At 38.0% G+C, this 27,858-nt stretch overlaps 2 protein-coding genes across 5 annotated transcripts in view; one reads left to right on the top strand and one right to left on the bottom strand.

Moving 5' to 3' along the window:
- The window catches only part of LOC109424480 (protein argonaute-2), a 73,634-nt gene extending 50,547 nt beyond the window's left edge, over positions 1 to 23,087 (bottom strand). For 2 of the 3 annotated variants that reach the window (XM_029860991.2, XM_029860992.2), the window contains exons 1-3: positions 22,885 to 23,087; positions 22,575 to 22,707; positions 7,758 to 7,895 (exon numbers count right to left, since the gene is read on the bottom strand). In XM_029860991.2, the coding sequence (XP_029716851.2) occupies positions 7,758 to 7,895; positions 22,575 to 22,707; positions 22,885 to 22,906 (293 nt within the window). In that variant the 5' untranslated portion in view covers positions 22,907 to 23,087. The remainder of the gene's footprint in view (positions 1 to 7,757; positions 7,896 to 22,574; positions 22,708 to 22,884) is intronic. The other variant, XM_062860401.1, reaches the window with a different exon arrangement.
- On the top strand, positions 7,902 to 20,331 carry LOC115260103 (uncharacterized protein K02A2.6-like). 2 transcript variants are annotated; one of them, XM_062860402.1, is made up of 2 exons: positions 7,902 to 15,819; positions 15,912 to 20,331. In XM_062860402.1, the coding sequence occupies exon 2, from the start codon at positions 15,917 to 15,919 to the stop codon at positions 18,569 to 18,571; it is 2,655 nt and encodes an 884-aa protein (XP_062716386.1). In that variant the 5' UTR covers positions 7,902 to 15,819; positions 15,912 to 15,916; the 3' UTR covers positions 18,572 to 20,331. The 2 variants fall into 2 exon arrangements, with proteins under 2 accessions (XP_062716386.1, XP_062716388.1); XM_062860404.1 differs by having other exon boundaries at positions 7,902 to 16,814; positions 19,244 to 20,331.
- Positions 23,088 to 27,858: the final 4,771 nt, after the last annotated feature.

Raw genomic sequence — 27,858 nt, 5'->3', positions numbered from 1 at the left:
CTCTTCGTGTGTTAGGATCATAATGACCCCTAAACGTGCACTAGGTCAGCGAGGTGCGCGCAAGCTAAAGCACGAAGAAGGTTAATAAGACTGGTAGAGGGTCTGAGGACACTACAGAGATGACCTGATCGTGAGACAAATACGCCAGAGGGGCACCCCTTCAAGGAAAAAAAAATCTGCACAATGATAGTAAATTTTAGCATCAACGTTGATGCTAAAATTTACTATCATTATGCAGATTTTTTTTCTTTGTTCGGGGCGGCGACACCGCCACCACACAAGAGTTCAACTAGAAATCCTCTATTATAGAGATTAGCGGAAGATACACATGTCGATTCGGCAACGCTGTTTGTTTTGTTTACGACTGCTTCCAACACTTGCCATAAAGCTAGAAGTTCAAGCTTTGTGCGTGACTTTGTTGTGGCGCAAGTTTGTTCTGTTTACGTTTGTTAATTATAGTTGATTTTTTTCCCAAAATTTTGAAAAAAGTAGCGCAATTGAAATTCTTAAGTCTTAAATACATTGCAAAGAATAGCGCTAATCATATCGACAGAAGTAAATCAAGTAGCAGTAATGGAAGTTTTTTCGAGAAGAGCAGCTATAAAAGTTGAACATGAATTTTTGAAACCAGAATAATTAAATATTATCTTTTTACTACATTTTCATATGCCACAACATTTTCGATATTAAAAATAAATAATTATAATTTGTTTAGTTCTGATTACAATACCCTAAAAACGATAAACATGTTCGTTTGGTTCACACTCTGACAGTTCTTTCTGAACGATTGGCTCACAACGCTCACAATGACCGCTTCCGCATATGTCTATAATTAGCCTGTGCATGCCGGCAGGAACGACATACGAATGACACTAATGAGTGAAGCTTTTTTGTCGACCTTCTAAAGCTTTCAACAGCGTTCGACATTCGATAAGAAAATCTTATTGGAATCTAATTAGAATAGTAAACAACAGCTATTCCCATTGTAGCCTCATTGACTGAAATTCAATTCAACCGTTATTTTAATTTTCAGGTTATAATATCTCACAAATCGCAAAAATCGCAACCTGAAATGTTTAGCAAATACACATCAAGAGGTATATTTGGTGTTTTTTTTTTTTAATATTTGATCTTTTGTAATAGCATTAGTAAAGGTGGTGCCTCTCCAAATTTTCGACAGTATGTTTACCTAGTATTGATGGGTATTTGATAAAAAAACAGGTTGCGATTTTTTTTGCATTTTGTGAGATATGTAATCTGAAAATTACACCATTTTTTCGATTTTTTAATTTTATTCTTCATTGTCTATTTTTTTCTGGAATTTTGACTTCTAAGAAAGTGTTGTTTATTTTGTTAAAATTAACCATTTTGCCGAAGACGTGAAGTCTCTAGGACGTAAAACTAAAAAGTTAGATGGTGGCGCACCCTATGCGGATTAGTTATGAACTACTAATTTCTTCACAATTAGCTCCTTTAGCGGTGTTGAGATAATTCCATATTCTGAATCTGCACGCCAAACTAGGACAAGATTCAAATTTTCATGAATTTTGGTTCTCGGGAACCTATTTAAAAATCAATATGAAGTTTTTATGGGAGCGATTTGATGAATCACCCCTTGTCGGGTTTTGTACTGGGCGGAGCTTTCAAGCAGTTGCCGAGCTGTTAAAAGGTGATTTTGAAAAATCGCTTTGAAATTGATTTAGGTATCAAAATAATGTTCTAAAAATCTTAAAAAAAAAACATACTGGTTTGAAAAAAAGTGGTCTTTCATATGAAATTGAAAAATCAATATTTTTTTCCTAAGTGCTCCTAATTATTACAAAAAAAAGTTGTCGAAGACACTATGTGCCGGAAATGCTTCTTTTCGGAGTAATTACTTTTAGCCCGCTAGATTGCTATCCTGGCCTTCAGTGCATTGTGGTGCTATTTATTCATTTCATAGCGACTGCTTTAGTTATTTTAATGATCCTTTAAAAGGTTCAAAATTGAATACACTCATTCGAAAAGGGTATTCTGCTTAGAGGAGATGCTGAGGAAGATTACAAGTGGTAGTCGAAATACGCGTATCAGTTAAAGGATAAGCAATAGAGGGCGGAATCAAAATATACAGTACAAAACTAATTCATTATTTAATTAAGGTACACCGGGGCAAGTTGAAACGGGTGGGGCAAGATGAAACGCGAAGTTTTAAAAAAGATTTCAATACAATTTGGAAATTTATCCTTTGTTAAAAGATTGTTTGAATCAAAAACTATGTGTTATGGCAATCACATTATTTATCATCATTAGAAAACATCATGTTAACTAGCTGTTTCATCTTGCCCCACCCGTTTCAACTTGCCCCGGTGTACCTTACACAGTTCGAAAAAAGCCTGTAAAATTATGATGGATCGAATGTAACAAAAAGACCCCGTCATATATGATGGAAATTTTTGTGCGATCTTAAAATTACATTGCAGATATCTGTTAGGAAATATAAAGAAAAATTGAGCTCCAAGCGAGAATCGAACTCTGATCCTTGGGATGTGAGTAGCACGCCCGGCTATCTCAGCTTGTTGGGGAGCAGACAGTCAAAGTTAAACTGCTTCTACCATAATGCACGCATTCCCGACATGCTCCGGCTGCTGCAGAGAGTACTGAGAGAAACAACGGGGAAACCGCAACAGCTGCGAGCAGCCGTTCGTTTAGTTGATGACGGAGAGTGGCTGGCATGATTTATAGCAGATGCATGTAAATTTAAAGCGAATATGCTTTAAAATCTGTAAACAAGCCGTCTGACCAGCAGCGGGCTGCTCGGCTGACGTTAAATGTTGCTGATTTACAATTATCTGCCGCAAATTTCAGTTTATCTTCGATTTACGTGCTGTTTAACTTTCATATTTTTTTGCTGTGTAATTATGACATTTTGTCAGATGGAGGTCGTTACAATGAAATAATAATTTAATTAAACTTCCAACCGTTGAAAAAAATCACCTTTCTAGTTTGTAGTTTTGCATTAATTTAACAAAAAAAATGTATTAAGAAGGATTGAATTTCCAGCTGTTGTTATACTTGCAGTAACTGTTTCTAATTAATTTTGTTAGTTCTAAGCTAATTTGATCTTCCATTATTTTTTCATTTACGAATAATAATCTTTAAAGTATTACTTACCTTCACGTAAGTATATTATCGTCGCGGTTGAAACAATTTTTTTTTTCAAATAAACAAGGATGGGATCATTCATTTGCAATCATTTACATTCACTTGCGAATATCTCGCTTCAGAAACATTGTAGCAAAAACTAATGTATGGAGCACCTTTTCATTTTTGTTTTACCTGAAACTTTGTAGAACAATTTACTAGTGTAGCGCCAATAATAAAGCCAACAGAAGGCAGCAAACGCAACTCCACGGCGTGAGTGTAATTTACATTCACCGCGTGGAGAGTTGCCTTCACAGCTCGTTCACGAATTTGGAATGCGTGTGTGACCCTAATGCTATTCGGCGAACTTCCAGATAAAACTAAAAGGTTCAATTCATCCATACATAGTTTTTTTGATAGAATGCTTCTGAACAGAATTGGTATCAAGTGAATGTAACTCTTTGCAAATGAATGATCCCACCCCTGCAAATTAATATGTGAAACATATTGCGCTGGACAGCAAATCTGGCCCTCTATCCAGCGCAATATTTCCGAAGTACGTGCAACACATGGTTTACGAAAAAATCGAATTTCGCTTGACAAAAAATCAAATTTTTAACTTCAAAATAGGTAACGGTTGAATTAAATTTCAGTCAATGAAGGTTCAATGAGAAAATCTTATTGGAATCTTATTGGAATCGTAAATAACATACGATTCCAATAAGATTTTCTCATCGAATGTCGAACACTGTTGAAAGCTTTAATGGTCGACAAAAAAGCTCCACTCATTAGTGTCATTCGTATGTCGATCCTGTAGGATTACTAGCTTAGACTAGAGCAGTGGTGAAGTCTAGGGAACGTTCAAAAATTACGTCCAACATTTGGATGACGGGGAAAGTGTGACAGTACGTGTATAAGGTATAGGGAAAAAGCGTGACAGAGGGGGGAGAGGGGGGGATTAGAAATCCCAAAAAACGATGGACGTAATAAATGAACCTTCCCCTAGTGCTTTTTATCCTATAAGTCACGGGTTCCCAACCGGTGGTCCGCGGCCCCCTGGGGGGCCGTGAAGCCAGTCCAGGGGGCCGCGATGGTAAAAAAATGTTAAATTTTTATTCTATGTTGTGCAAATTATACCAATTTTTAATTTTGTATACCGTCATCCCACAATTTAAAGAACAAATTTTCAGTATAAAGCGACTTCAGAAGAAAAAAATTTTTCGGCTGCCCCGCTATTTTGCAGCTACGACTCAAATTTAATATTTATGACATCATTGCTTATGAAATGTGAGTATTAGCGTGGTTCAAAAAAATCGTTTCTGCTCCACACCGCTTATTCGATTCATATCCAGATTTTATGCCTTCTCACAAAATTTGAGCTCATTTGGTTGAAAATTGAGACTGCACAAGCCTTTCAAAGTTTGTATGGGAATTACTATGGAGAAATGATGATTTTCTTTCAATGGACCGTAACATTTTCCCAAGTGCCCCAGAGGGTTAGTTGACCCTTGGTACTCCCAGGCTACTCTATCAGCCACAACTTTGCCGAAGATCGCATTCAAATCGAACGCCTCATTAATTAGTTATCGATTTGCACCCAACTGGAGAAACTTTAACAGTGATCCTCCAGCTTCCTAGCAGGCAACATTGCTGCATATGGCGCCAAAGATAGCACACTGAAATCATGGCTACTATGTTTCACTGCAAAATGCAGTGATGCCCACCGAGTAGTTTAACCATCATCAGTAAAGATTTCGATTCTGGATAAAAATCGGTTACTAATTAATGAGGCATGCGATTTGAATGCGGTCTTCGGCAAAGTTGTGGCTGATAGAGTAGCCTGGGAGTACCAAGGGTCAACTAACCCTCTGGGGCACTTGGGAAAATGTTACAGTCAATTGAATGAAAACCATCGTTTTCCCATAGTAATTCCCATACAAACTTTGAAGGGCTTGTGCAGTCTCAATTTTCAACCAAATGAGCTCAAATTTTGTGAGAAGACATAGATTCTGGTTATGAATCTGTTGTATCAGTTCGAATGCTATGTATACTTTTGTCCCAGTGTAGATTAGACTGTCGTTTGACAGATCCATAAACGTCATATCATTCTACCAACCACACAACCCGATGTCAATTATTCACAGGTCCGGGTGAACGTATATGTTTGCCTGTATTTGTCGATAAAAATATGTAAACAAACCGATCAGCTGATCGCGACGTCACGTTCGCCAGAAAATTTGTTCGCAGCTTCTGGAACGTGACGTCACCTTCGGCAACTTCGTGCGATTTCGGCTTGCCGAAGTTGACATGACACGACTACTACTTCAAAATTATCATATCACAAACACCACTTTACCCGATGGGCCTAACCTGGTGAAATTTAGAACATTGCACACAACCCCAAAAGCTTATACAATGTAGGTTACTAGTATGAATAAAGTGAGATGATCTGTCTCTTCTAACGTGAACGTCGACGAGTGAACACCTCTTTATTTTGAGTGCAGAAACACCCCGAACATAGTACATTTTAGTGGCTAACGAGGATTAAGTTCGATTTTCGCGTGTGCAATTGGAGATTAGTGGAAATTTCTCGGCTACTAGTGCAATCAGTCGGTAAGTTTTTACGCTGTAGAGTGACAGTGATGAAAAGTTTTTTTTTAGTGATTTGGCGTACAATTGAGTTTTGAAAGCGTATATTGTTTAAGCTCACAGTTCCTTTGTTCTTCTTGCTTTGTCTAGAGCCGGTCGTCTGCGACGCTTGCAGCTCTGGGTACGCGGGGGCGCTTTTTGCGACGTGTCGGCCATTGAATTTCACCGGAGTGTACCAGCTGCCAAGGTTGAATACGTGGAATTTGATCCACTGCTGTTTCTACTGGTTGTTGCTGTTGGTTTGGAGCGGTTGCTGCTGTTGTGTGCTGTGCTGGGCGGACGAGGTGTAGTGCTGCTGGGGGACTTAACGGTTCTGTTTCGGTGTGAACAATTCGGCGATTTCAAATCCCGGGACGATATCCCTACTCTGGTACCGCAGCAGGCGGAGTCAACCATTGTCAACCGGCGCGAGAGGTTCTCAACGCGACGTGCGGAAAGCGACAAAAAAATAAGGTACGTGGATTTTGATTCATTCTATTATCATCTCGATTTGCATCGCCATTGTGCACATTTATTAAAATAGAATACCTTTGTGTGTGACGCAGGCAAAATGGCGTTATATGGAACCATTGATCCCTACGTCCCAGGAACATCGTTTTCTAATTACATAGAGCATATTGAGTATTTTTTCTCGAGCAATAATGTTCCCGATGAACGAAAAAAAGATTTATTTATGACTTTTGCCGGTATGGCAACTTTTGAAGAGCTTAAATTGCTCTATCCATCCACAGATTTGAAGACATTGTCATACGCGGAGATTACAAAAAAACTTAAAGAAAGATTCGATAAGGTAGACAATGAATTAGTATCCAGATATAAATTCAGATGCCGTAAACAAGGCCCTTCCGAATCCAATGAAAATTTTATTCTAGCAGTGAGATTATTGGCGGAATCGTGTGATTTTGGACAGTTTAGAGACACAGCTATAAGGGATCAATTGTTGTTCGGTTTGTCGGATAGAAAACTACAAAAACGTTTGCTGAGTGAAGATGAGTTGACATTAAAAACTGCGGAGAGAATTATCAAGAGTAGTGAGATTGCTGTAAATCAGGCTGATGCTATTAATGAAGATCCGAATATAAATTCAGTGAAATATCGGCTTGGCAGGAGAGGTGAATATAGTGCGCAGAAAATAGAGTACCGTGGTAGAGAGAGAAGCAGGGGTCGTGCCTACAGGGGATTTTATGACCGGTATGATAGAAGCAGATCTCGTTCAGGGCCAAGCGCAGGACAAAGATCGTCCAAAATTGATGAAAATTTGGATTTCGGCTCAGTTTGGCATGTAGATTCAGAATATGGAATTATCTCAACACCACTAAAGAAGCCAATTGATCGTAGCTACGGATGTTCAAGATAGTTGCGAACACTTTGTATTGCCTCTGTACTATGCCTTATTTGCAGAAAATACGTGTTGCAGTCATTTTAAGCTGTCACGACTTAAATTTGGCATGCAAACAAAAAAATATCATTAAAAAAAAAACGTCCCTTACGCTATTCTGGAGGAAAAATAAGCATCCCTAAAACATGAATTTTGTATAAAATAAAAGTAGAAAAGTTGGTTAAAAGATCCCTGAAAGAAAATTAAAAATCGGTTCACAGGTGGCTGAGAACGAACTGCTCAAAGTAAAAGTTCCAACTTTTTTCTGATCACGGTATTCCGCGTAAAGTTTTTTCATTACGGTATTCGGAGTGTTATTTAATAGAAAGATATATGTACATGTTATCCACTATCTTCCGTATGTTCATTCGTAACGCACCACGAAAAGGTTATCCAATAGTATGGGACAAAAAATCAAATTCTCGCTCCAGCCGACTGTTTGGATTCCACCTTATGTCCCATATTATAGTTTCACCGATTGCGCTGAAATTTTGTACAGTTCATAGGAGACCTAAATGGGATCTAAAAATTCGGCTGGGCGAGGATTTATTTTTTTCCACCTACAAGCGTGTCCCATACTATTATCCAACTGCGTTACGAAAGCACTTACTTATTTTTTCCCTTCCTTGGCTGTTCGGAAAATCCCAACTCAGGAAATTGCTCTTCCATGGTTTGTTGCGGAGGCGATGGATCACGTTGCTGTTGCTGTTGTTGTGGTTGTTGTTGTGATTTTTGTTGTTGTTTTTGTCTGTATAAAGAGTAGTGATACAAGAATTGTATGAAATAATGGTAGCTAGTAAAAACGCATTCTATATATAATCCAAAATCATTCCCATTACTGTAAAATATTAATGGAACTGACCAGCTGGGCTGTGCAGAAGGTGAATCCAATTGCATGGATGGCGGAAATAGCAACCAGTCAAAACCGATTTATAACAGATACATACATTACCCAAAAAGCTCTTAAAACTCAACAAGAGACCTCTAAGCGATTTTATAACATTCCCCAAATTGTGGCGAATTTCGTGAAACTGGCAACACCGCAAGAATCAGAAGAATAAACTTCAGATAGAAAAATGAGTCTGACGGTTGAGGGTTTGAGCATTTCCCAGTTACGGAAATCTACACTAAAATGTAAGCAAATGAAATTAAATATGTTTAATTGAAGCTGCTTAACTAAAAGGCTGCTTTCAAAACCCTGATAAAAATTTCCAATAAAATCACCATAAACTACCATTGAATAATGATAAATTTGGCTGATGCATCCACCGAAATAACGTTCTCTCTTCTTAAAGAGAAAACTACACTCACAAAGTAGATGTTCCGAGGTTTCAGAGTTGAAACCACAGAACCGACATTCTTCTGATTGAATCTTCTTGAGCTTCAGGTAGTTGACTTGAATTCGCTTCAGCAAATTTGGATTTTTTTAATGTTAAGATGCATAACAACCCCCATTTTGTATTGTAAAAGTGACATTTACAATACATGCTATGGTGGAAAACCATAGGGTCTGTTGTTACTCTATCGTTTTCAATTAAATACCATTCATTTCAGCGTGTTGTAACAATACATTCTGTTGTATCTCTATGATCTTTTTTATCAGGGTAGGTGTGATAGGGTGGGTGTGATTAATCCGAATAAAGGTGATCCCCTCAACACTTACCATGCACAATGAACATTTTGTGGCTCTTCGAGCAAGAATATAATGTATATTCTTTTCGGGGAATCGGATCATTTGGAAAACTGACTTTCGGAAAAAAGGGCATCCGTTGAACTAGCGTTCGGAGAAACAATATCTGAGAAACTGGCTTTCGTGGAAAAGTAAAACGATCATGCAAAATAACATCATCAGCCGAAAACAACAAAAATTTACCTTCATTATTTCGCGCTCCTCGAGAGAAAATAACAAATTAAGCATTGTCCAGTTACAATCAGGACGCAGAGTATAATACGTTTGTGCTCATGGATCTGCTTGGGAGCTGTCCATTTATTACGTAAGGCTATTTTCCTGATTTTTCGACACCCCCACTCCCCTTGTAAGATTTTTCGTATGAAACTCTAAATTTTTTGTATGACGCGTAAGATTTTCCAAACCCCCCCTCCTCCCATAAACCCTTACGTAATTAATGGACACGGACAGCCCCTTGGAATTCCAAGATTTGGCAGGAAGTTCGAGCTCTGGGCATCGTTTTCCCACATCACAATAATGACACAAAATAATAGCCTAAAGAATCGCGTGCAACTTTTCAAAATTGCACACGGGGAATCTGTAGAAGTTTAAGCTACTTTGGCGAACAGTCACGACAGCCAGAGATGTTCAGTGGTATCATCACGGATGGATAGTGTTTATTAAGGAAAAAAACTCAAATTTCGCCTCTTTGGAATTCACTGAATTGCTATTAATTACGCAAGAGTAGAAATGTTTGGCAAAGTCTCTTTGGAATCTTAACCCTCTTCGTGTGTTAGGATCATAATGACCCCTAAACGTGCACTAGGTCAGCGAGGTGCGCGCAAGCTAAAGCACGAAGAAGGTTAATAAGACTGGTAGAGGGTCTGAGGACACTACAGAGATGACCTGATCGTGAGACAAATACGCCAGAGGGGCACCCCTTCAAGGAAAAAAAATCTGCACAATGATAGTAAATTTTAGCATCAACGTTGATGCTAAAATTTACTATCATTATGCAGATTTTTTTTCTTTGTTCGGGGCGGCGACACCGCCACCACACAAGAGTTCAACTAGAAATCCTCTATTATAGAGATTAGCGGAAGATACACATGTCGATTCGGCAACGCTGTTTGTTTTGTTTACGACTGCTTCCAACACTTGCCATAAAGCTAGAAGTTCAAGCTTTGTGCGTGACTTTGTTGTGGCGCAAGTTTGTTCTGTTTACGTTTGTTAATTATAGTTGATTTTTTTCCCAAAATTTTGAAAAAAGTAGCGCAATTGAAATTCTTAAGTCTTAAATACATTGCAAAGAATAGCGCTAATCATATCGACAGAAGTAAATCAAGTAGCAGTAATGGAAGTTTTTTCGAGAAGAGCAGCTATAAAAGTTGAACATGAATTTTTGAAACCAGAATAATTAAATATTATCTTTTTACTACATTTTCATATGCCACAACATTTTCGATATTAAAAATAAATAATTATAATTTGTTTAGTTCTGATTACAATACCCTAAAAACGATAAACATGTTCGTTTGGTTCACACTCTGACAGTTCTTTCTGAACGATTGGCTCACAACGCTCACAATGACCGCTTCCGCATATGTCTATAATTAGCCTGTGCATGCCGGCAGGAACGACATACGAATGACACTAATGAGTGAAGCTTTTTTGTCGACCTTCTAAAGCTTTCAACAGCGTTCGACATTCGATAAGAAAATCTTATTGGAATCTAATTAGAATAGTAAACAACAGCTATTCCCATTGTAGCCTCATTGACTGAAATTCAATTCAACCGTTATTTTAATTTTCAGGTTATAATATCTCACAAATCGCAAAAATCGCAACCTGAAATGTTTAGCAAATACACATCAAGAGGTATATTTGGTGTTTTTTTTTTTAATATTTGATCTTTTGTAATAGCATTAGTAAAGGTGGTGCCTCTCCAAATTTTCGACAGTATGTTTACCTAGTATTGATGGGTATTTGATAAAAAAACAGGTTGCGATTTTTTTTGCATTTTGTGAGATATGTAATCTGAAAATTACACCATTTTTTCGATTTTTTAATTTTATTCTTCATTGTCTATTTTTTTCTGGAATTTTGACTTCTAAGAAAGTGTTGTTTATTTTGTTAAAATTAACCATTTTGCCGAAGACGTGAAGTCTCTAGGACGTAAAACTAAAAAGTTAGATGGTGGCGCACCCTATGCGGATTAGTTATGAACTACTAATTTCTTCACAATTAGCTCCTTTAGCGGTGTTGAGATAATTCCATATTCTGAATCTGCACGCCAAACTAGGACAAGATTCAAATTTTCATGAATTTTGGTTCTCGGGAACCTATTTAAAAATCAATATGAAGTTTTTATGGGAGCGATTTGATGAATCACCCCTTGTCGGGTTTTGTACTGGGCGGAGCTTTCAAGCAGTTGCCGAGCTGTTAAAAGGTGATTTTGAAAAATCGCTTTGAAATTGATTTAGGTATCAAAATAATGTTCTAAAAATCTGAAAAAAAAAAACATACTGGTTTGAAAAAAAGTGGTCTTTCATATGAAATTGAAAAATCAATATTTTTTTCCTAAGTGCTCCTAATTATTACAAAAAAAAGTTGTCGAAGACACTATGTGCCGGAAATGCTTCTTTTCGGAGTAATTACTTTTAGCCCGCTAGATTGCTATCCTGGCCTTCAGTGCATTGTGGTGCTATTTATTCATTTCATAGCGACTGCTTTAGTTATTTTAATGATCCTTTAAAAGGTTCAAAATTGAATACACTCATTCGAAAAGGGTATTCTGCTTAGAGGAGATGCTGAGGAAGATTACAAGTGGTAGTCGAAATACGCGTATCAGTTAAAGGATAAGCAATAGAGGGCGGAATCAAAATATACAGTACAAAACTAATTCATTATTTAATTAAGGTACACCGGGGCAAGTTGAAACGGGTGGGGCAAGATGAAACGCGAAGTTTTAAAAAAGATTTCAATACAATTTGGAAATTTATCCTTTGTTAAAAGATTGTTTGAATCAAAAACTATGTGTTATGGCAATCACATTATTTATCATCATTAGAAAACATCATGTTAACTAGCTGTTTCATCTTGCCCCACCCGTTTCAACTTGCCCCGGTGTACCTTACACAGTTCGAAAAAAGCCTGTAAAATTATGATGGATCGAATGTAACAAAAAGACCCCGTCATATATGATGGAAATTTTTGTGCGATCTTAAAATTACATTGCAGATATCTGTTAGGAAATATAAAGAAAAATTGAGCTCCAAGCGAGAATCGAACTCTGATCCTTGGGATGTGAGTAGCACGCCCGGCTATCTCAGCTTGTTGGGGAGCAGACAGTCAAAGTTAAACTGCTTCTACCATAATGCACGCATTCCCGACATGCTCCGGCTGCTGCAGAGAGTACTGAGAGAAACAACGGGGAAACCGCAACAGCTGCGAGCAGCCGTTCGTTTAGTTGATGACGGAGAGTGGCTGGCATGATTTATAGCAGATGCATGTAAATTTAAAGCGAATATGCTTTAAAATCTGTAAACAAGCCGTCTGACCAGCAGCGGGCTGCTCGGCTGACGTTAAATGTTGCTGATTTACAATTATCTGCCGCAAATTTCAGTTTATCTTCGATTTACGTGCTGTTTAACTTTCATATTTTTTTGCTGTGTAATTATGACATTTTGTCAGATGGAGGTCGTTACAATGAAATAATAATTTAATTAAACTTCCAACCGTTGAAAAAAATCACCTTTCTAGTTTGTAGTTTTGCATTAATTTAACAAAAAAAATGTATTAAGAAGGGTTGAATTTCCAGCTGTTGTTATACTTGCAGTAACTGTTTCTAATTAATTTTGTTAGTTCTAAGCTAATTTGATCTTCCATTATTTTTTCATTTACGAATAATAATCTTTAAAGTATTACTTACCTTCACGTAAGTATATTATCGTCGCGGTTGAAACAATTTTTTTTTTCAAATAAACAAGGATGGGATCATTCATTTGCAATCATTTACATTCACTTGCGAATATCTCGCTTCAGAAACATTGTAGCAAAAACTAATGTATGGAGCACCTTTTCATTTTTGTTTTACCTGAAACTTTGTAGAACAATTTACTAGTGTAGCGCCAATAATAAAGCCAACAGAAGGCAGCAAACGCAACTCCACGGCGTGAGTGTAATTTACATTCACCGCGTGGAGAGTTGCCTTCACAGCTCGTTCACGAATTTGGAATGCGTGTGTGACCCTAATGCTATTCGGCGAACTTCCAGATAAAACTAAAAGGTTCAATTCATCCATACATAGTTTTTTTGATAGAATGCTTCTGAACAGAATTGGTATCAAGTGAATGTAACTCTTTGCAAATGAATGATCCCACCCCTGCAAATTAATATGTGAAACATATTGCGCTGGACAGCAAATCTGGCCCTCTATCCAGCGCAATATTTCCGAAGTACGTGCAACACATGGTTTACGAAAAAATCGAATTTCGCTTGACAAAAAATCAAATTTTTAACTTCAAAATAGGTAACGGTTGAATTAAATTTCAGTCAATGAAGGTTCAATGAGAAAATCTTATTGGAATCTTATTGGAATCGTAAATAACATACGATTCCAATAAGATTTTCTCATCGAATGTCGAACACTGTTGAAAGCTTTAATGGTCGACAAAAAAGCTCCACTCATTAGTGTCATTCGTATGTCGATCCTGTAGGATTACTAGCTTAGACTAGAGCAGTGGTGAAGTCTAGGGAACGTTCAAAAATTACGTCCAACATTTGGATGACGGGGAAAGTGTGACAGTACGTGTATAAGGTATAGGGAAAAAGCGTGACAGAGGGGGGAGAGGGGGGGATTAGAAATCCCAAAAAACGATGGACGTAATAAATGAACCTTCCCCTAGTGCTTTTTATCCTATAAGTCACGGGTTCCCAACCGGTGGTCCGCGGCCCCCTGGGGGGCCGTGAAGCCAGTCCAGGGGGCCGCGATGGTAAAAAAATGTTAAATTTTTATTCTATGTTGTGCAAATTATACCAATTTTTAATTTTGTATACCGTCATCCCACAATTTAAAGAACAAATTTTCAGTATAAAGCGACTTCAGAAGAAAAAAATTTTTCGGCTGCCCCGCTATTTTGCAGCTACGACTCAAATTTAATATTTATGACATCATTGCTTATGAAATGTGAGTATTAGCGTGGTTCAAAAAAATCGTTTCTGCTCCACACCGCTTATTCGATTCATATCCAGATTTTATGCCTTCTCACAAAATTTGAGCTCATTTGGTTGAAAATTGAGACTGCACAAGCCTTTCAAAGTTTGTATGGGAATTACTATGGAGAAATGATGATTTTCTTTCAATGGACCGTAACATTTTCCCAAGTGCCCCAGAGGGTTAGTTGACCCTTGGTACTCCCAGGCTACTCTATCAGCCACAACTTTGCCGAAGATCGCATTCAAATCGAACGCCTCATTAATTAGTTATCGATTTGCACCCAACTGGAGAAACTTTAACAGTGATCCTCCAGCTTCCTAGCAGGCAACATTGCTGCATATGGCGCCAAAGATAGCACACTGAAATCATGGCTACTATGTTTCACTGCAAAATGCAGTGATGCCCACCGAGTAGTTTAACCATCATCAGTAAAGATTTCGATTCTGGATAAAAATCGGTTACTAATTAATGAGGCATGCGATTTGAATGCGGTCTTCGGCAAAGTTGTGGCTGATAGAGTAGCCTGGGAGTACCAAGGGTCAACTAACCCTCTGGGGCACTTGGGAAAATGTTACAGTCAATTGAATGAAAACCATCGTTTTCCCATAGTAATTCCCATACAAACTTTGAAGGGCTTGTGCAGTCTCAATTTTCAACCAAATGAGCTCAAATTTTGTGAGAAGACATAGATTCTGGTTATGAATCTGTTGTATCAGTTCGAATGCTATGTATACTTTTGTCCCAGTGTAGATTAGACTGTCGTTTGACAGATCCATAAACGCCATATCATTCTACCAACCACACAACCCGATGTCAATTATTCACAGGTCCGGGTGAACGTATATGTTTGCCTGTATTTGTCGATAAAAATATGTAAACAAACCGATCAGCTGATCGCGACGTCACGTTCGCCAGAAAATTTGTTCGCAGCTTCTGGAACGTGACGTCACCTTCGGCAACTTCGTGCGATTTCGGCTTGCCGAAGTTGACATGACACGACTACTACTTCAAAATTATCATATCACAAACACCACTTTACCCGATGGGCCTAACCTGGTGAAATTTAGAACATTGCACACAACCCCAAAAGCTTATACAATGTAGGTTACTAGTATGAATAAAGTGAGATGATCTGTCTCTTCTAACGTGAACGTCGACGAGTGAACACCTCTTTATTTTGAGTGCAGAAACACCCCGAACATAGTACATTTTAGTGGCTAACGAGGATTAAGTTCGATTTTCGCGTGTGCAATTGGAGATTAGTGGAAATTTCTCGGCTACTAGTGCAATCAGTCGGTAAGTTTTTACGCTGTAGAGTGACAGTGATGAAAAGTTTTTTTTTAGTGATTTGGCGTACAATTGAGTTTTGAAAGCGTATATTGTTTAAGCTCACAGTTCCTTTGTTCTTCTTGCTTTGTCTAGAGCCGGTCGTCTGCGACGCTTGCAGCTCTGGGTACGCGGGGGCGCTTTTTGCGACGTGTCGGCCATTGAATTTCACCGGAGTGTACCAGCTGCCAAGGTTGAATACGTGGAATTTGATCCACTGCTGTTTCTACTGGTTGTTGCTGTTGGTTTGGAGCGGTTGCTGCTGTTGTGTGCTGTGCTGGGCGGACGAGGTGTAGTGCTGCTGGGGGACTTAACGGTTCTGTTTCGGTGTGAACAATTCGGCGATTTCAAATCCCGGGACGATATCCCTACTCTGGTACCGCAGCAGGCGGAGTCAACCATTGTCAACCGGCGCGAGAGGTTCTCAACGCGACGTGCGGAAAGCGACAAAAAAATAAGGTACGTGGATTTTGATTCATTCTATTATCATCTCGATTTGCATCGCCATTGTGCACATTTATTAAAATAGAATACCTTTGTGTGTGACGCAGGCAAAATGGCGTTATATGGAACCATTGATCCCTACGTCCCAGGAACATCGTTTTCTAATTACATAGAGCATATTGAGTATTTTTTCTCGAGCAATAATGTTCCCGATGAACGAAAAAAAGATTTATTTATGACTTTTGCCGGTATGGCAACTTTTGAAGAGCTTAAATTGCTCTATCCATCCACAGATTTGAAGACATTGTCATACGCGGAGATTACAAAAAAACTTAAAGAAAGATTCGATAAGGTAGACAATGAATTAGTATCCAGATATAAATTCAGATGCCGTAAACAAGGCCCTTCCGAATCCAATGAAAATTTTATTCTAGCAGTGAGATTATTGGCGGAATCGTGTGATTTTGGACAGTTTAGAGACACAGCTATAAGGGATCAATTGTTGTTCGGTTTGTCGGATAGAAAACTACAAAAACGTTTGCTGAGTGAAGATGAGTTGACATTAAAAACTGCGGAGAGAATTATCAAGAGTAGTGAGATTGCTGTAAATCAGGCTGATGCTATTAATGAAGATCCGAATATAAATTCAGTGAAATATCGGCTTGGCAGGAGAGGTGAATATAGTGCGCAGAAAATAGAGTACCGTGGTAGAGAGAGAAGCAGGGGTCGTGCCTACAGGGGATTTTATGACCGGTATGATAGAAGCAGATCTCGTTCAGGGCCAAGCGCAGGACAAAGATCGTCCAACAGAGGTCGTTACGCGAATTTTGTGTGCCATTTCTGTAAACTGCGCGGCCATATCCAAAAGCATTGTTACAAATACAAAGACAGTCAAAAAGGCTCTGTTAAGTTCGTTGGGGACGTTTCAAAGCAAGACACCGCCCGGGATGATGTGCATGACTATTTCAAACGGTTGCAAGACGATTACAGCAGTGACAGCGACAGCTCAGGTGACTATCCGTGTTTAATGATTAGGTCAGTCCATAAGATCAGTGAACCTTGTCTTCTAGATGTTGAAATTGAGGGTAAAATATTCAAAATGGAAGTGGATAGTGGTTCAGCTGTCACTGTTATCTGCAAAGCTGATTATTTGAAGTTTTTGAGCAATAATTTGCTGAAAAAGTGTAAACTGGTGGTAGTAAACGGATCAACTCTGGAAGTTCTTGGCATTATTTCGGTATACGTTTCTGTAAATTTTAGAAAAGTTAAGCTGGAACTTGTTGTCTTGATTAATGATCGTCGTTTTGATCCTCTTATTGGAAGGGATTGGCTAGATGTGTTCTTCGAGAATTGGCGAACTTCGTTTTCTAATGCATTGATGATTAAAAACATTCCTGGCCCAATTGAAAGCAAAACTGCTGACCTTAATCGGATTAAATCCAAGTATGCAAGTGTTTTTGATAGAGATTTGTCCACTCCTATCAAAGGCTTTGAGGCCGATTTAGTACTTAAAGAAGATTCGCCAATTTTTCGCAAGGCTTACGATGTACCATATCGGTTAAAAGAAAAGGTGTTGAACCATTTAGATTCACTGGAAAAAGATGGAATCATTACTCCTATTAAAACAAGTCTTTGGGCGTCGCCGGTGGTAGTAGTGATAAAGAAAGATGGGGACATTCGTCTTGTCATAGACTGTAAAGTATCTATTAATAAGGTAATTATCCCTAATGTGTACCCTTTACCTACCGCACAGGATGTGTTTGCCTCTCTGGCAGGATGTAAAGTATTTTGTTCCTTGGACCTGGCCACTGCTTACACTCAGTTGAATTTGTCTTACAAATCAAGAAAGTTTGTGATTATTAACACTCCTAAGGGACTTTATTCATATAATAGGCTCCCTCAGGGGGCTTCATCCAGTGCAGCCATATTACAGCAAGTCATGGATACAGTTTTAAATGGACTTGAATTTGTTTCATGCTACCTTGACGACGTGTTGATTGCTGGAAAGGATTATGACGATTGTAAACAGAAGTTACTTTTAGTTCTTGACCGTTTAAATAGAGTAAATATTAAAGTGAACTACAAGAAATGTAAATTTTTTGTTAGTGTGCTCCCGTTTTTGGGGCACATGATTTCAGAGAATGGTCTTCAACCCAATCCTGACAAAGTTGCCACTATACAGCAAGCTGAAGTACCTGAAAATGTACGACTCCAACGATATATTATGGAGTTGTCCATATATGATTATGAAATTCTATACAAACCGTCAGAGCGCATGGGTACGGCAGATTTCTGCTCCAGATTTCCAACGAAAGATGAAGTACCTAAAGGGTTAGAAAAACATTTCATAAAGAGTTTAAATTTCTCTGAGGAACTCCCCTTGAACCATAAGTTAATAGCGGATGAGACAAATAATGATAAATTTCTTCAACAAGTTAACTCGTTTTTACAGCATGGCTGGCCGAAAAGGTTGGATAAATGTTTCAGGGACATATTTTCACAGCATCAGCAGTTAGAGAAAGTGGACGGTTGCTTGCTATTTGAGGATCGTGTGGTTATTCCAGAATCTCTGCAACGTAAAATTTTGAAAATACTCCATGCCAACCATGCGGGTATAATCAAAATGAAACAGGAAGCTCGTAAGACTGTATACTGGTTTGGAATCAACACTGACATTGAGAATTATATGAAGCAATGCGATACTTGTTTAAAAATAACTGTTGTCCCCGACCAAAACATTACATCCAAAATGGATTCCTTCGTTTAGACCATTTGGAAGAGTTCATGCTGACTTCTTTTTTTTTGAAAAGCAAATTCTACTCCTAGTAGTAGATAGCTACTCCAAGTGGCTGGAAATATATTGGATGAAGTTTGGCACGGAAGCATCAAAAGTCATTAGAAAGTTGACTAGTTTTTTCGCCAGATTCGGCCTTCTCGACATTTTTGAAACAGATAATGGCCCACCGTTGTAAATTTCCTCGAAAGACAAGGCGTCGAAGTTCTAAAATGTCCACCTTACCACCCTCAAAGTAATGGTCAGGCTGAGAGGTTGGTAAGAGTAGCAAAGGAGGTGTTAAAAAAGTTTTTGGTTGACCCAGAAATGAAGGCCTTGGATTTCCAGGATAAGTTGGACTATTTTCTGTTCAACTACCGTAACAGTTGCCTAACAGCCGACGCTACTCACCCTGCGGATAAAGTTTTTGCATATAAACCCAAAACTTTAATTGACTTGATTAACCCTAATTTAAATAAAAGAAACCGACAAGTTGTGACCAAGGAGGAAGATAAAAGTTCAAAAACTGTTGACAGTACTAAGAAAGATCCTTTGGCGAATTTAGTTCGAGGAGACAAGGTTTACTATAGGAACTATAACCCTAACAGCATTGAAAAATGGATTGAGGGAGTTTTTATTAAACGAATCTCTCTCAATATTTTCCAGATAGCGGTCGGAGCAAACTTAGTCTCGGCCCACAGGGGGCAGATAAGGCCAGCCAGTAAATCCGAACCTAGGCGAAATATTCAGCTTCGGTTGGTTGAAGAGAGCAGTATGCCAAGAGGAACGAAGAGGACCTTCGGGGAACTGGAGGAAGCAGAAATTTCTAGTTCAGACACACCTGAGGAAATCGAGACTGACAGTGCACCACCGCATCCTGCAAGAAGTGAAGCTCATCCGAGCATTCTGCAACCAATACGTTCGGAGAGAAATTTAAGAAGATCCACTAGAAAAAAGAAGGTTAAAGTGAATGAAGATTATGTTTACTATCAGTAAATTTTCAAAGCATGAATTTGCGTACGAAATACTGTTTTTTTTCTAAATATGAACTACAAATAGCAACCAATTGCAATCGAATAATATTATGTATAAGTTAATATGAATTTACGTTACTTGAAATTATTAGATACGATGGTTTTGATTTAAGGGAAGAGAAGTGTTGTATCAGTTCGAATGCTATGTATACTTTTGTCCCAGTGTAGATTAGACTGTCGTTTGACAGATCCATAAACGTCATATCATTCTACCAACCACACAACCCCAAAAGCTTATACAATGTAGGTTACTAGTATGAATAAAGTGAGATGATCTGTCTCTTCTAACGTGAACGTCGACGAGTGAACACCTCTTTATTTTGAGTGCAGAAACACCCCGAACATAGTACATTTTAGAATCGAATAAGCGGTGTGGAGCAAAAACGATTTTTTGAACCACGCTAGTGAGTATCGAATAACAAAAACGTATCATCACTCCAAAAATTCTTCACGTCCGATTGACGTGAAAAATCACGTAACCTCCCAATTTTGTTGTTTACAACCAATTCACATGACTCATGTGAACTTTACTTAGAGTCATGTGACTTTGACGTTGAATTCAGGTCAAAGTTACATGATTTTTCGGTCTGAAAAAAATAATGAGTGACTCTTCAAAGTGAGTGGACAAGATGGCGTCAACGAGAGCGTTTGTCAGTCAGCAAGTAAACAACAGTGTTTTTATCTATCAGCTAAACATAAAAGTGTAAGTTATAAATCGATCCAATTGAATGATAACTATTTTTTATCTTGTTTGGTTTGTATTTTTTTAGGAAATTTGTAGTAATAAAGTGAACAAGCAACCCAGGATGATAATTTCGGCTGCGGTTTCGATAATGGTTTGGCATCGTCGAAGAAGTTTTGTTTATTATGAGCGCATCAAATTGAATTTAATTATTTATTTATTTAAATACATAAAACGAATTGTAAAACAGTCTCTCCTTTAATGCTTTTCACTTTCCCGGATAATCTTCAATTATGTATCACTATTGGAATGGAGCGAGAAGCCAGCATCTGCAGGTTTCACATGAAAATCCGGTAGCATCTACATGAAGTTCAAGTGAACCTAAATCACTCAGCAGTGAGTACCTCCACCTGTGAATCACGTCAATGTTACATGAATAGTGTGGTGGACGAGAACTACATATGTTTTCAGGTAAATCTGACGTGAAGAATTTTTGGAGTGATTGATCGTCGAAAATCCCTCCCACAGTAGATTTCTGGTTACGTCACTGTATCCAAAAAAATTTCGTTCATTTAATTCATATTTTTATATTTTTTTCTATTGGGCCCCAGATGTTTTGGCAATTCTTAAAGGGGGTCGCCATCTGAAAAAGGTTGGGAACCCCTGCTATAAGTAATGTTCTCTGTCCGGATTCTAAATGGACAAGGCCTTATTTAGACATAACTGAGTGATCCATAAACTGTGGTCATTTTTGCCGATTCATAAATTGTGGGGTCACTGTATGCTATTTGTAATACATTCAAAGGAAGGATACACTCTTAGTGAATTCAGCATTTTATAGTAAATTTTCTACAATATTTTGTATTAATGTCGATAATCAATCTATACCCCATTTCCCCGAATGACCCGTTTCCCCGATAAGGGTATGCATTACATTCTTGCTCAAAGTTATCCTTTACTACACTGCCCCTATTCGCATAACAGTCCCATGTTTGCTGGATTTCCTATTCACATGGGACTGTTGTGCGAATGGGGGCAGTACACTATGTTCATGATTCTAGGAATAAGGTTGTTCAAAGAGTTATCTGACTTTAAGCTAGGAAGTACCGTGAGGTCATCATTCACCGCTCGAGTCATACGATTTGAATATAAATCGAATGAAACGAGCGGTGAATGGAGCATGAGCGGTGAACAGCTACCTCACAGTAATTAGCGTTAATGTAGAATTGATGAAAGAATGAGCTTCTATAAACTTAAAAAGAACCGCCTATGAAATGAAGAAGGGTGCATCGTAGTACACAATATATGATTCGGGGAAAACTCCCATTCGGTGAACCAATATTCGAAGAAAAATATCACAAACTAGATAATAAATCTTTCTAGTTATGTACCCTTTTTTGTTTTATTAAACTTTTCTGGGAAATAATACATTCTGGGGAATGCTATAGAATCTTAAAACACATACACAGGCTCAGTAACAGGATATATGTACTACCCGAGTCGGTCAGGTTCATCTGCCATTTTTGTAACACGGAACGTGAAATCACGGAACAATTGCTTTGCTGTTGCGTGATGCTTTATACACGCGCAGGCAAAGGTTCCTAAAAAGTGATTGCTTGCGACCCAGTGAGATCTGGAATCTGGAAAGGTGTTGGGGTTTATTCGCATCAAATCAAGTGTCCTTGACCTGATGTATGGCTTTGTTGGCAAGTTGCCGTACGCCGTATTATTTGAAAAACAAAAATGTAAATGTTAAAAAGAAAAAAATAAACTCAGACAAATCCGTAAAAATCGCTGAATCTGTAACAGTCCTGGTATCGATAAATTTGGCCATCGCCCCTGCACCAACAAAAAAGTAAGAGCAGTAAGAGTATGAGATGAAGCAACTTTGAACAACTTCAACCAGGGGACCCGCATGCGGCAAGTTAGGCCTACCTCTCATCTTTTGCGTGTGTGTTAGTGTGATTGGCAATGCGTCCAGAAGCCTGGTCGAATCCTGCTTGGAAATCGGTTTGTTTTGTCGATGGGGCTGGCCCGCGAAATCGCATTGTGTTGTTTGGGAAGGCCCGCTCGATGCATGTTAGGTAGGCGTAGTTTGTTCGAGTTTGACGTGCCTGCACCCTCCCTGACTTCAACCTATCTCATTGAACTGGACTAGTATGACATCATCGCTCTACTTATCAGTATGTAGTTTTAAATAAAAACAAGACCTGACCCAGTAGATGTTTCGATATCTGGAAGTAACCTATAGGTATATTTTACAAAATGATTTAATACTCACTGCCCTTTGCCCTGGCCCTGCTGCTGATGTTGTTTTTTCTGCTGCTGTTGATGTTGTTGTTGGCCTCCCGCTGCATTCCCCCCGGATGCTTGACCGGGCTGGGAACCGCCGGCGGGATGATTCTTCTTCCCCTCTGAAATAGGAGAAATTTTCATGACATTGTGGCTCCGAATCATCCGCAAAGCATTAGTCAATGATAATAAACGATCCAAAACATGGTTTTACGAGAAAAAGTTAGCCATTTTCTGAACCAATTTTTTTTTTCTACTGCCTGGGTGGATTTTATTGCGACGAAAAATTTAAAACTTACTTTTCTTTCCTTGACCCTCCATGATTAAACGATTGCTACTATTATTATCAGAATGATAACGTCGGTAGGTACACAAAATTAATCAATTAATTCGAATTAGTCACCAAATCTGTTTGGAAAATTCGATTAGGTTTTCAATGTTTTCGCGAATAAAATTTTCACTCTGCTTCTGTCTGTTTTGTTCGAGAAACTGATTCCAAAGCTGATGCAACTTTGTGGATTGTTGTGGAAACATTTGACGTAAAAGTGCATTCGTGCAAACTGTTATAAAATCTCCAGAGACTTGGAACGGCGGGCGTGCACGCGAATTTGGAGAAATATTGCGCATTTCCTACCACACTGGACCCCTTTCGCAGTTAGTACAAGTGCGGGATCGTGAATAAAACTGCCATTTTGCATCGGTGTTCACTGCAAAAACTGCAAATATTTATTTTATGTTTCGTACACATATATTTTTGCAATGTGTCTGGACAAATGATGTTTATGTGTGACACACATAACGAATTATTTTTTGGTATTTATTGTTTTGATGTGTGATCACACATAAAAACAATTCAATATGACACATAATATCAATAACATTACTTATATATTTGATAGATGTGCTCAAATGGTTTTTATATTAGATAATATAAGTTTAGCTTGGATTAATATTACAATATTGATCCAAATAGCCTAACATGATTTTAAAACATAGCGATGAGCTCATTAGAAAAGAGTCAAACATCGTATTTCACTAAAAAGTTGGTTGATTAGTTATCACCGGTGAGTGACCAATCGTTCAACTTTTCGGTTCCGAACCAGGTTTCGAATGATGCTTTAAAGTTGCGCTCTTGAGATTTCCCGACTTTCCAAAGATTGGTCAATTTGAAGCGATTGAGGAGGACGATGATTTAGGAGGAAATTACTTCACTACGAACTGCAACTCCCGCCAGCACAATATTTGGTAAACGTGTTTTAGTCGCCATCTTTTCACTTTGCGCATCGCCAGCGGCTGGGCCGGCGGCTGACACAGACACTGACGCAAACACGGTATCGCTATACATTGGTATTATGTGTGAACACACATATTTTTTTGCTATGGGTGATCACACATACCAATGATTTGCGAAACAAATCAAAAGCATAAATAATAACTATGTTAGTTATATTTTGGGTAATAAATTATATGTGTGGGAAGGTCGATTGGATCGATGTGTAATTTCACATAAAATAAATATTTGCAGTTTTTGCAGTGTTGGTGTCTTCTGTGCACTTATATTATCTTCCCGAATAGATTTTTACAATTATTCGTGGTATCGTGTATATTATAAGCTTTCTGTTCAGTGAATGATAATCATACATGTTATCATCGCTTTATGTTCAAATGATGAAATTTGTAAAAAATAGGATTGTTGGATACTTTTCATGTATGATTGCATAAATGATTATGATACACTCAATAATAAATATACAATATTGAATAATTGGATTTTCCCAAATTTATCGTATTTTTTATGCCAAGGTTGTGTTTGAAGGTACACTGAGACGATTTTCCGTATACCTTTTATGTGTGAAACTACATAGATTTTTGCAATTTGTCTTCACCTTTACAAAATATGTAAGGCGTAAATAAAAAGTATAAGCGTCTCCACAAATAACTTATATGTATAGAATTACATACATTTTATGTAGCTCTATAAATAAAGTTTATGTGTGGGGTTTATAACGTTTATGTTTGGCAGAGCATGATAATTATATGTGGGGAATGTATGAAAATTATAATAAAAATAATAAATGCATCCACGTGTTTTTGTTTTGTTTCATTATTTTATTTCGTTTTATTTTGTATTTGTTTATTTAAAGTTTGCAAATTTGAGATTTTTATACACTTTCGAAGACATGAATCGCCGTGATGATCTTGTCCTTCATCTACTGCCCAGGTAACCACTAAGCATTTGAATAAGCCGTGTATCAGCCCGTATTATGCATTTAAACTGCTTGCTGCCCTACATAAGCAGTTCGAATGCATAACTGCCTTGAGTTAGCATAAGCTGTGCTGTTCAAAAGCTTTTGGCTGTTAATTAGCATTTCAACTGCTTGAAGTGTTTTCACTTGGGAGCAATCAGAATGCTTTTCAACTGCTCTTTAAATGCTAGGAGCAAAAAGGTTGGGAGATATGTTACGCATTTGGCAGCACATATTGTCTCTCTCTTACAGAGCCTATGCTTTTGTTTACAAATTTGTGCATCTTATTTGTTCCTTCATTTTCCCCTACTCATCCAAAAGCACCAAAGAAAACATTGCAGTAGTTGGATTGGATTGGGAACTTGTCCATCAAAAATTCACCAATTATTTATCATTTCGTCAGAAAATGTGTGCCGAATAGGTGGATGCATTGATGGATCATGGGATTGTTTGAAAGAGGGAAGAAAGAATCATATTCCACAGATATTTAAAAGAAGGGATCGTACTGCTCTACATAATGAAATATCTCAATGAAAACAAGTTTTGGATGTTGAATCTGAAGCTGTTATCGAATCATTCTTTATATTGCCGATTAAATCAACGCACGCCACCGGAACAGCTTTAGCATCGTGGTTCAGGAGCAACAGAATCAGAAGCAGATACGATTCATCAATCTCCGGATCGTAAGTTCAAACCTACATCACTACAAAAATCAGCAAAAAAGTACCACCTAGCACCGGCTGGAATATGGAAGGACGATGAAGCAGGGAAGCGGGCTGAGAGAACGAGAAGCAGACGTCAATCTATTTTTGTTTTTTTTTTGCTCGACGAGGCGTTACGCTTCTTTGACATTTCGTCACGACGTTCCTGAAGGGATAGCACTAAGACAGCCCGTTATTTTGCCAAAACCTGCTGTGAGGTAGCACTATAGGCGCATATACGGCTAATTAGCATTAAACGCCTTGTCGTAAAGGCTACTATAATGCTGAAGGAATGCTATTTTAAATGCTTACTGGTTACTTGGGTGGTTTGCCTCTTCCGGTTCTTCATCGGAATGGGACGAATTCTCATATAATGAATCATCTGTTTCCTTCGCGAGGGTTGCGGCAACTGTTGTCGGTGCTCCTCCATCTACCAGTGCGAGTTTATCCGAAGTTGTCGCCTTTTGATTCCCCGGGGAAGGTAACATTTTCTTCCAGCACCCATTTTCCTCTGGATGAAACTTCTCCCGATGAATTATTGAAAAACCGCTGCTTCTCCTCCCGCACATTTTTACATTTAGCTCTAACAAACGGATATAACATTCATCGTAAAACTCGATGATGTTCACTGCACATGATTCGGCACAAGATGGCTGTTTCAGACTTGCTATATTTGATTTAGCCTCTCAAACTTCAAAACTATGTGTGAGAATATATAATTTTTAGCTATAACATCTCATCTTTAATTCTGATGTTTGCGCACACATAAATGATAAAGGTTGCGTCTATATGTTTAATAGGGTACCTAATAAAACCGAAATAGGGTGATATAATGTGTATGTCAGTACTTATAAAAATAACGATTGCAATGTCTTATACATTTTATAATCTGAAACTGTATAAACTTTAACTTTGCAATTTTGTCAGTGTAGAATCTGAAATCTGAATAATGAATTCAGTAACACATTTTGAAAACGACGTATAATCACAAACTCATTTATGAGTTTGTGGTTTGACACATTTCCCATGGGAAAACTGTCTAAAAACGCAAACCTTGACGGAACGGACGCTAAGGTAAAAAATATAATATGGACATGTATGTAACAAGGTATGTAATTTGGGCAGCCACGGTGATGTTTGGCTCGTTCCTAAGAGCTAATAAAAGTAGATACTTTTCAATATCGATTATAGGATCGATTAGACCCTGTTCTGTTGATTTACGTTGAAAATACGCTTAACAATTGAGAATTTACTTCAATATTATCGAAAAGGTATGCAAGAGAACATACACTTTACCGACACATACAATATGCACATCAAAATCTTTGAATTAATAGTTGTAACAAATTTGAAAACCTTATTGCAATGAGAAATATTCAATAAAGAAGCATTAGGCAGCCAATCTCTTAACATTCACCTGGAACGCCTATAATAGGTGGTGTCCAAAATGCATTATAGGTTTTATACTGTTGATATATTTTGGTCATTTGATAAACTACATGGGGATGCCGCGCGATTGCATACTTGGAGTCGTTATCTGTGGGTTGGCGGTATTTCTTCGATTTTAACAAAAACTGCTCTAATTCCCAAAACAGATGCCTGTTAAGCGAAGAAATTTGGTTATTTGCAAGAAAATTTTTGTTAATTTATACTACTTCCATGATTTAACAGCATTCATGGCTAAATTTTAAGATAATGACCCTGTCTAAATTATTGTCTATGCGGTTGGAATCAGGACAGACATTCAATCAAAAATTGCCATTTCCTTGGACCACAAGTGTCGCATCTGTTTCGCATCTAGTGCGCTGTGTTGCTGACAACAACGGGAAGGATGCGCACAACTTTTAACATGATTCAAAAACGTCGCGAGTTGGGTCGCGTCGCGACTTGATTGTGCGAAGTCCGGTTTGGTGGTGGCCCGACAATATATATACCTGAGGGTAATATCCAAAACATATTTTCGGTGTCCAAAATGCAATTCTACCAGGCGATTAGAAATTGTGATTTTCTCAGCTTATCTTGCGAAATGTCTAATAATCCACTTATTGTTGCAATCTTCCCCCAGATAAATCTGTGATACGTTAGTTGTAGGAATTAGGAAATAATAAAAGCTGAATGCAGGTTTTTTTTTGTAAATTTTTCCCTTTGTAGAATAATTAAATACTTGTAATAATTTCCTTGAAAAGTAAACGATTAATCGCAGCTGTAAGTGAAACAAATCTCTGCTAGGGTTTTTGAATTTGTAAAAAAAATGAATGAAATGAAAATAAATAATGAAATAATAATAATAAATGCTTTCGTTAAGGTTTCAGTCACAAGAAATGCA

The sequence above is a fragment of the Aedes albopictus genome, chromosome 3 (assembly GCF_035046485.1).
Source record: "Aedes albopictus strain Foshan chromosome 3, AalbF5, whole genome shotgun sequence".
Classification (NCBI taxonomy): domain Eukaryota; kingdom Metazoa; phylum Arthropoda; class Insecta; order Diptera; family Culicidae; genus Aedes; species Aedes albopictus.
This window is presented reverse-complemented; position numbering and strand designations above follow the sequence as displayed.